The sequence below is a fragment of the Seriola lalandi genome, unplaced genomic scaffold (genome assembly GCF_002814215.2).
Source record: "Seriola lalandi dorsalis isolate HSWRI2012SDOR001 ecotype SW California unplaced genomic scaffold, Sedor1 jcf7180002052903, whole genome shotgun sequence".
NCBI lineage: Eukaryota > Metazoa > Chordata > Actinopteri > Carangiformes > Carangidae > Seriola > Seriola lalandi.
This window is the reverse complement of record NW_019523456.1, coordinates 8,997-19,134: the sequence shown is the minus strand read 5'-3', so window position 1 is coordinate 19,134 and position 10,138 is coordinate 8,997. Positions and strand designations below refer to the sequence as shown.

The window sequence follows — 10,138 nt, the reverse complement described above, 5'->3', positions numbered from 1 at the left end:
GGGTTCTCCTTCCGTTAGCATGTCTCAGACACACATTGTTTGTATGCAGTGTTGTGTGTTTGCTATTTTGAAACTAGCCTAGTTACAAATTTAGGTCTTGTGCTGGGGCAGTTTACTGTAACGTGATAGAGACTCTGCAGTACACTGGCTTTAACTGGACACATACAGCCAGTGTGAGTACAAATCTATGATTATAGAACATTATTACTTCCTCACGTGAGCAGTGCTACCCACCCATCACTGTGTTGTAAATAAAGTTTTTTTGTGAATGGAACGAGATGTGTGACGGAGCAGAGCTCATCTATAGATGAAGCCGGAGCAAAGCTGCACAGCCTCAGTCAGGACATATAAGGGGGGGGAGCATTTGATGGTCTGGATGTGGTGTTTATGGCTCATCCATCAAAGGAGGATGCCACATACCTGCCCTGTGTGGCTGAGCATCAGTAAGCTTAATTACATCACACATTTCCTGTATGACTATGTTCCAATTTTCTGTTTGTTATGTTTACTTCTTCTTCACTGCAGGACTGATAATCTGTATCCCAGTCTGTGACCCAGTCCCAGGATAGAATGGAAAAGATCCTTAATGCAACAATCTCTTTCCCAAAGTGCAACATTTATTATTGGGTTATGAACTATATTTAACTTGTGCAGCTCTGTATAGGACATTGGACCCGCAGTAAAAGTCATCTAAACAAATTTAGCTTCCTCTCATTTATCTGTTTTCTTATGTTGTGTTTGTGATGCTCCAGAGAAGCAGAGAACCAGAGAGACTGAAGTGTGTTTGTCTCATGTTCTCCAGTGTAACTGTAAAGTACCATGGTAAGGCGTCTCATGCCTCAGCCTATCCCTGGGAGGGAATCAATGCACTGGATGCCGCGGTGTTGTGCTACAACAACCTCTCTGGACTGGAGAGTTCATGGTGAATAGCTGATGCTCCTCTGTGCTCTCGTGTTGCTCTCAGGAGTTTGGAAAGCTGGGATTCAATCATGTTGTGTTGTGCAGGTATCATAAAGCATGGTGGAGTGAAGCCAAACATCACTCCTGCCTACACTGAGCTGGAGTACTATCTGAGGACCCCGTCACGCTCTGAGCTTCCTGTCCTGAATGCTAAAGCTGAGAGGTGTTTTCGATCAGCTGCTTTGGCAACTGGCTGTGAGGTAAGAAAGCATGTCAGATTAAATGCCATCACTGCGTCAACACAAGCACAGGTTCAGTGGAGGATAGCTAAACTGGCTGTATGAAGTGACCTTATAAGGTCATAGACTGTAAATAAAGATGGACAAAGCCTGTGTGAGGTCACCCACAGGTTTCTGAAGAGCAGATTTGAAGCTCAGAGCAAGCTGCTCTACTGTCGCCATCTTGGCAGTGTCTGACTCCGCCCCTAACACCCAGCTAATCCAAAAATGGACAAAGAGGAGGGGTGTGTGTGGAGCTGAAACTTTGATCCACCTATCACTGAAAGAGGCCACACCCTGAATTCTCCATAACTTTAAGTCTTAATAAAATGTGAACAGGTGAGTTATATAAACAGTTGTCATGAAGGAGGAAATTAGCTCTAGAGACCAAAACAGTTTTTGTACCAGGCTGTAAACATGTTTAATTCTGCTGTAAAGTTGGACATTTGAGCACAACATGGGAGTCTATGGGGATTGACTCACTGCTGGAGCCAGACTCTAGTGGTCATTAGAGGAACTGCAGGTTTTATCACATCAGTATTGGCTTCATTTTCCAGCCTCAGAGGTTGTTGCTCGATCCCAACCTGTGGGCTACAAAGATATTGCATGTGGGCCAATGAATCATTTGCAAAACAGTACAATTTTTTAAAAAGCTGTCATTTTAGAATAAAATAATGTCTTTAAGTGAAATTATCTTTAAAAATATTTAAAAAATGTGAAAAACTCCTTTCATTTCCACACACCCACTTTCATTTCTCTCTTGTTAAGGTCTATCACTGTGATAAGCCAATGATAGGAACTTTTATGTTGTCGCTAGCCGGACCACATTGCTGCCAGACCATGCACTTGTTTGCTATCGCAGTCTGATTGTTCAGTAAAAGATCACATCCATGGCAAAAACTGGAGCATCAAAACTGATAGCTGGTTAGCAACAGGAAGAATTAAAAGGAAAGAGTCAAGGTTATCATTAAGATAGAAGATGCTCTGAGAAGGCATTATTCAGCCTCTGTATTGTTACGTGCTGGGGTGTGGGCCAGACAGATTTAGAGGATAATAACATAGATTTTTTTTGGTCATTTGTTTTTCAGATTTGTCATATTCCAGTTAAGTTGAGCTGTAGAAATAAACAATACCTGCTTATATTTAAAGGTTTTATAACACAGTCCTAATAAAAACCCTGTAGCTTTAAGAAGCCAACCTCACACTGTCTGCCTTTCAGGTCCAAGTAGAATTTGCAAGAAATAAATTTGACAACATGCTGCATAATGCTACACTCGAGGAACTGTATGAGAGAAACGGAAAGGCTCTGGGGATGGACTTCACCACAGAAGAAGACGTCCTCAGTAATAAGTCTGGTATGTGTACATCCTCTGTGTCTCTGCAATGCACAGACAATATCAGTGCTGGGAGCAGGAAGACATGAAGAGGTGACTGAAATATGTAGAAGAGGGCAAAGTCGCACACAAGCACACGAGCTGACAGCTTCAACGTTACAGTATGATCGTGTGTTTACAAATCTTTGTTAAGGCAGCTTAGCTTATTTGAAGGTCCTAGGTTCCAGTTTTATGGAACAAAGGAGGCAGCAGCTGCATCACCCTAACACACCTCGCTATCTAAATATTAGTTGTGGGTCCTTTCTATGACTAAGTTTTGTCCCCTGCTTTAAATACAGGGATGATCTAAGCTAAGGCTCTGGCCATGACGGCGTTGGATGTGCTGCTGTGTCCAGAGCTGCTGCAGAGGGTGAAGCAGGAGTTCACAGAGGCCAAACTGAAGGAGGACAGGAGGCTGACAGGAGAGCACACAGACAGCTGCTGTTCACTCTTACAAACACTAACAATTTTGTTTTACTTTGTGTTCATGTGTCGACTTTGTTGGTGGTTAGAAATTTACTTTCACTAATCAGTTAAACTGAAAAGAAAACTTTCAAAGTGACGCAGGAAAATGACATCTTTAATGAACTCTTCCCTTTGAAGAGAGAGACACAGTTATGTCTGATGTTATGAAAAACAGGAACTGATTTTTAAAGTGCCTTATCTCTTCAATGGTTTGTAATGCAGAGTAAAGGTGCTGTATGTTGAAGTGGTGATTCCTTGAGTCCTGGGACAAAATCACCAGAGAACAGATGATCAGATATAACCAGACAGGACCCTGGACATTAAAAGGGTATAAATCCCCATCAAATGATGCCACTTCGGACAAGAAAAACAACATAAAACATAAAGTCAGTAATAATATATATTGATAATAATAATACAAATTTAGTTGTTTTATCTGTCCAAGGGGCAGCAGTCTTGTCTAACACTGGCGTATTAACAGTGATGTTAATCTCTGTGCATCGATCAATAAAATACAAATAAATATCAATAATTAATTAATTGCTGAATTTCTTTTGTTGACAGTCTGGTTCTTCTTTTGACGTGCCACTGAAAAGTGTGATGTTTACTGCATGTTTTAGTCCTTGTTGCTTCATGTAGTTTATAACATGTCCAGTAGGGGGCAGTGATATCGCATCATCATTAACTGCACGTTTGGGGTGTCAAAGAGAAGGTGAAAGGAGGAGGAAGAGATGTAACTAACAGTGTGTTTGGTCTCCACTTTCTGTTAGCATGTAATTGTGATGTCAGGGAGCCGAGATGGAAACCATGCATTTAATTTATTAAGCAACAATAAAGCTGTAATTTGATGATGAATGTTTTGTTTATGGCTCTGCTGTTAAGACGACTTAATTAGATACAGTACAAACCAAGACTTTGAGATCATGCCGTGAAGCATTTAGAAATCCCTAAAAATCCTGCCTTGCTCGTTGAAATGGGAGATATGGCATTGGACCACTGGGCTGTAATCCCGTTTTTTCAGTGTCTTTTTCAAGGGACTCATGGGAATCATCTGGTAAAAAAAAAAAAAATTTTTTTTGATAAAATCAGTAGATTGAGAAAGAGAGTAGGAAGCAGATCAAGTGTGTTGGTCATCTTTCTCTTTTTGGCTGATGCCAGAACCAGATGTCGACTCAACCCTTCTGTCAAACTTCAACCTGACCTTCTTAATGAGATCCTTAACATTTCATTTATAGTTGGAATTCTGGGCTGTGAAGTTAGGCTGTCCTGAGCCCTGGGCATGCTGGGGATTGTATTGCAAAACCAGCTTTAAAGACAGAAATAGATGTTAATGTGCTCTTTGGGAAAGTTGATCTCAGAGAGCGCATTGAGAGGGAGTGGTAATGAGTGGTAGGCCAAAGTCATGTAGCTAATTAGTGTTGGGCTGCTGGAGCATCACGGTTTAAATAAATATTTACAAATTGTAGGAAAATGTCCAACTGATGTGAATGTGTTCTCCTGAGACATTGTAGTAAATAAAACACTGACAGGGACATGTTGTTTAATGTTGATGACTGGACTGTTTTACAGTTAAAACTATGCTTGGCCAACATGAGAACCACCAGCTTTACTTTACAGACTCACTTTATATCTATGATTTAAATTCGAGTGTATGGACTGAGTGGTGTAGTGTCGTTGTTCATCCTGTGGGGGGCAATAACTCAGCCAGTAGCGTCAGAACCACCAGCCATGACGATAGAAGAAGAGGAGGCTCTGCTATCCACTGCTTCTGCCTGCGCACAGGCAGACTGTAGTAGCCGCCTCAGATAGTCGGGAGTGTGTTGCGGGACTTCCTGGTCAGCCTGTGTTTTCACCAGAATTAGAGACGCAGTTTGACACACTCCTCTCCGCCAACCCGACAGGCAGTGTAGTCATTGGGTTTCAGCGTTATTTCCACTGTTATTTCACCAGTGGTCAGCAGAGGGGGGATCCATTAACGTTACTCACCATCAAAGTTAGCTTGTAAGCTAACGCTAACGTTTGGGCTTTGCTGTGATTTCGCCATGTCCGCTTCGGCTGGATGCTCCCCGGCGGGCCACAGCTCGGGCCTCGGCCCCGGTATGTCCATGTTTCGCTGGCTAGAGGTGCTGGAGAAAGAGTTTGACAAAGCCTTTGTGGACGTGGATCTGCTGCTCGGAGAGATAGATCCAGATCAAGTCGACATTACGTACGAGGGTCGGCAGAAGATGACCAGCCTCAGCTCCTGTTTTGCTCAACTGTGTCACAAAACCCAGACGGTTTTCCAACTCAACCATAAACTAGAGGTTAGTAACTGTAGTTGGCTGCACGGTTAACGTTCACCACAGAGATATCATGGAGACTTTCCTGACTGAAGAACTGAGAAGTGACCGATGGTGACGTGACGTTAACGTCCCTACTGTCACCTATGTTCCTCTGCCACACACCACGCTCACCATCACCGCCGCTGTCGCCCAATAAAGAAAGAGTCTGTTTTTCAACTAGCGTTATTATTCATCTCATCATTCCACTTCTCGCTCTCGCCCCCACATTCCTCACGTACTCCGGTTATTGCGAGATAATCAACTACACATCATCTTTACCAGTTAGAATAAACATTAAAAATCATTACTCCTTTTTTCAGTTCAAAGAGAAACATAAGAAACAATAATAATGACCCCAATAGTAATTAAATTATTTCTCATTTCAAGGAAAATAAGTGCTGTGATCAATAATACATGTAGATTATAGAGCTTTTGACAAACGTGCATCTTAAAATAAAGAGTTTCCTTTCCAAAAATGAAATAAAAAATGTAGCTTTAGTTTCCCTTTTTCACATCTGAACAATCAACCATCTCATCACATCTTGATCAGCTTCAACACCTCCATTAACACCTTTCTTTCTTTCCCTCTTGTGTCCCACTTCCCCACTTATTGTTCCAACTGTTGTCTGTGTGTGTATCTCACTCGCTGACTCAAGTCGCATTGATTGGCTGAGATGATGCAGTCGGTCTGTGAATTTCCTGGGCGACTAAACCAGTAAAAGCTGCGGTGGTTAAGATAGAAAGGCTTCTTCAAAATGTAATAATACTCAATTATTCATAGGTTACAGGCCGGTGGTCTGACTATCAGTGACCTCAACTCCAGAGAATATCCAAACCAAGCTGTGGCTGATGATATCTCATTTATGAAAGTTGCCTATGGGTGTGAAGTAAGACAGTCAGTTAGAGTCAATATGTAGTTGTTCTGTATAGCACCTACTAGGTCAACGCCTAAATTAGCCCAGCGTCTGGGCGGCTGTTCGATTGGTTGGAGAGGTTGATTTTCCTGCAGCGGCTGGTTAATCACAAACTGTTCCACCTGTGCGCTCAGTCTTTCAACATTGTAGTCCATGTAAAAGAAGAAAGAATTTACCCCTCAGATACTGTTTGGTGCAAACCCAAGCCTCAACCTCCGAGGCTGAAAAATGAAGCCAGCACACCAAGTGCCAAAACCTGCAGTTCCTCTAATGATATTTGGAACATTTAGAAGCCCCGCTGCAGATTTGCCATCTGCCAAAGATTGGTCACAAATGCTGCTGCTTAAGGAGCAAATCAGAGATTGACTGATTCTGTTGAACTAGCTAATAACGCCTTTGGTTATTTTTTTTCTTAACAGAATAATTTTGTTTATAACCCTCATTGGAAGAAAGTCTATGGCCTGATATATGGTGGCCGACAAGAGCAAACACGCTGCAACGGCCCACAACAATTCCAACAGGAGAAACACGCTGCAAATTCATAAACGATGCAGATTCAAATACATAGATGAAAATACAAAACAAATACAACCACGGGAACGTGCTGCAAATGAAAAACATGCTGCAGGAAGCCAAAACAAAGACATTAACAGCAAACACGCTGCAAATACAGAAACGCTGCAACAACCAAAACACACAAACCTCCAAAACTAACTAATGCAGCAGAAAAAAGCGTAGCATGTCCAGACAACACAACGGAGGAGCTCCAGGCCTCTAGGAGGAGCTCTAAGTGAGCTTCGACCTGCAAGGCCAGACCAGAGCCAGTTGGAGGAGGAGAGGTGTCACATGGGTTTCTCCACCTCCCCACCCCTTTAGGAGACCAGCAGCAGGTCTGAGTCTGTTCATTCCAATGGGGGAAGTAGAACAACATCACAGATTATGACAGATTCTTTCGCCCCCACAGTCACAGAAATAAATATTGAATCCATTTTTCTAAAGCCGCATATCTCCCCAACATTCTGACATCAAACACAGATCTCTTTTCTCTCTGTCGGTTCTGGTCTCACTGCTGCAGCGCTGCTGACGTCGCTTTCCCACCACAGAAGTTTAGAGGGACTTTTATGTGAAACCATGAATTAAAAGTTTAAACTGAAATAAAACTTGTATATATCTTCCTATTATTATCATTTAAGTGTTTTTGGAGGGAAACAGAGTATTATTAGACTGATATGATCTTGTACTGGATTTATCAGATATTAAGATAGCAGATCAAAATGAGAAAATTCATACTGTATCTAGTGTTGTATTGTGTTGTTATGTTTTGTCATGAAGAAGCAATCACAACCACGCCTACTTAGGAGACAGGAAGTGTATCCCATTTTATACCATTGGCGCTGCCCGTAATGCGTATCTCTGGTCTGGTCGCTCGGGGCGAAGCTCAAGCTTATGGTCAAGGTGTTCCACCTAAAGGCCTGGAGCTCTTCTGTTGTGTTGTCTGAATGTGCAGCGCTTTTTTCTGTTGCATTTGTTTTGTGGGTTTGTGTGTTTTTGTTGTTGCATTGTTTCTGTATTTGCAGCGTGTTTGCTGTTAATGTCTTTGTTTTGCCTTCTTGCAGCGAGTAATTTATTTTTGCGTTATCAGTTAAAAAATTATGATACCAATAATCGCCAATAATCAGTTGATCCCTAATGTTGAGCTTCTGTCAGACAAAGACAACACTGACACATGATCATAGAGGATATGATGTCACTGACAGGAGACCAAATGACACGTTACCATGATTAAAATCACAGATTTCTCTGGTTTGAGAATTGATGGAAACATTTGGGAAAATGTAATAACACAACTCAACATCATATAGAACATAGGTCTAGATGTTTTTACACATATTACTGTGGAATAGTTACAGATTAGAACTTTAAATTTAGTGTGGAGCTTTAAACCTCTAGAAGTGCTTCTTATTTTATCTTATCTTATCTTATCTTATCTTGTGCACATGCTTGTGACATGATACAGTTGTACCAGTGGTGCCACACTATTCCACTGATCAGGCTGTGGCAGTAACACACCAAGATATAAGTGCCAAGAAAGACAGGAAAGAAGACTATATAGCTCGTAAACATGGATGTAAACAACGCAGGATTGAAAACGCTTGGAAGTTCTTTGATGAGGAAGGAAATGCATTCAACATATTTGTTAAAGATGAAGGAGACAGTATTCTGCTCAGTAACACTGGATGTTTGTTTACAAGACCACTCAGAGCACCTTTTAAGACAGGTTGTCTCCCAGTGTAAGAAAGTCATGCTGGGACTGAGGCCAGTACAGTGTTGACTCTGACCTGACATATCTACCTCTGCTGTCCCTCCTCATCCCCCCTCTCCTTCCACACCTCTTTCCCTCCCCTCCAGGCTCAGCTGGTGGACCTGCGTTCTGAGCTGACGGAGGCTAAGGCTGAGCGGGCAGTGGTGGAGAGGGAGGTCCATGACCAGCTCCTGCAGCTTCATGCTCTCCAGCTGCAGGTTCATGCCAAGCAAGGCCAGGCTGAAGACTCTGACACCATCAAGGGCAGACTGGTAGGTGGGAGCAGGAAGTGCTGTTTTTTGGCATTTAGCCTTTATTTGTCAGAGACAACGGACTTATACAGAGAGGCAGGGAGACATAAAGAAAGGTCCGCGGTCGGAGTTGACCCGAGGGTGTTGCAGTTCTGTGTCTTAACCTGTTCACTCCAGGGAATACAAAGTTAAACTAAATATAAGCACATTGTTGACTCTGTCACATCTGATCAGGCTGGTGTGAGTTTTTGTGAGTAATTGTAAGGATCAAAAATCATGAACTTAAGTGGCTTCAGGAAGTTTTCACACCCTTTCACTTCCTGCACAAATCAGTCTACACTAAATAACACAAAACGACAGAGTGAAAACATGTTTTTAGAAATCCTGCATGCAAAATTATAAAATCAAAATCTGTAATCGCTCATTTATCAAAGTCTTCAGATCCTTTAATGTGGTGAACTGAACCGACTGGGCAGAGTTTAGAAAGACACACAGCAGTTCACCTGCAGGTCAGGACAAAGACCATGAAGTCCAGTGAACTCTGTAGACCTCTGTGATCAAACTGTGGTGAGAGATCAGGTCACAAAGCTCTGATTGTTCCCAGGAAAACAGTGGGAACAAGAACTGGAACCAGGACTCTTCTAGAGCTGGCTGTTGGCCGAGTTGACATTCATTTGGTCATATTTGTTGATGATGATGTTTGTTGGCAAGGTCCTCCACTCTGAGTCGAGCAGCAGTGTGATATGTGGCTGCAGTTTAATACTGACTGAAGCCCCTTTACCACTGGTCAAAAAACCTGCCAAGACCCACTAACATCAGGCTCTTGTTGGCAGTGGAAAAGGGAACAATCAGCATTCACACCTGGGTCACATGACTCTGTTTTAGACGCAGGTATTTATCAGTTCTTGCTCCGATCAGCAGTGACGTAAACACAACACCCGATTGAACATGTTCATTTTCACTAGGGCTGAACGATTAATTGCTTTTGTGATAATATCTCGATATGATAAAACGCGATTTTCTAACCTCAATGGCTGCGATTACACTCTGGTCACATGACATGCAAGCGGGAGTAGAGCAGTCGGCTAAAAGAGGGAGCAACAACTTGGCACGCTACATTTCGACCTGTTGTATAATGGCCTCAGGCTCGACAGAACCTGGCACTGCAAAAACTTTAGTGTCTAAGAGGAGCAGTACGTCGGTTGTGTGGAACTATTTTGGCTTTAAAAAAAGATGCTTAACAGCGTCAGGTATTTTGCAGAACCTGCCTTATGTTAGAAAGCATAACTCCATATGAACGTAATTCAAAACAGCACGGGGAAATTACTCAGGCA

At 42.4% G+C, this 10,138-nt stretch overlaps 2 protein-coding genes across 4 annotated transcripts in view; both read left to right on the top strand.

Annotated features, from left to right (window-relative positions):
- LOC111650776 (cilia- and flagella-associated protein 206-like) overlaps positions 1-2,861 on the top strand; it is a gene marked incomplete at its 5' end in the record, with an annotated part of 7,820 nt that extends 4,959 nt beyond the window's left edge. The window contains 4 exons of the mRNA XM_023400687.1: positions 753-922; positions 965-1,160; positions 2,398-2,533; positions 2,851-2,861. Coding sequence (XP_023256455.1) covers positions 753-922; positions 965-1,160; positions 2,398-2,533; positions 2,851-2,861 — 513 coding nt within the window. The remainder of the gene's footprint in view (positions 1-752; positions 923-964; positions 1,161-2,397; positions 2,534-2,850) is intronic.
- Positions 2,862-4,639: 1,778 nt separating this feature from the next.
- The window catches only part of gopc (golgi-associated PDZ and coiled-coil motif containing), a 13,950-nt gene continuing 8,451 nt past the window's right edge, over positions 4,640-10,138 (top strand). The window contains exons 1-2 of one of the 3 annotated variants that reach the window (XM_023400686.2): positions 4,640-5,319; positions 8,661-8,825. In XM_023400686.2, the coding sequence (XP_023256454.2) occupies positions 5,059-5,319; positions 8,661-8,825 (426 nt within the window). In that variant the 5' untranslated portion in view covers positions 4,640-5,058. The remainder of the gene's footprint in view (positions 5,320-8,660; positions 8,826-10,138) is intronic. The other 2 variants (XM_087172455.1, XM_087172454.1) reach the window with 2 other exon arrangements.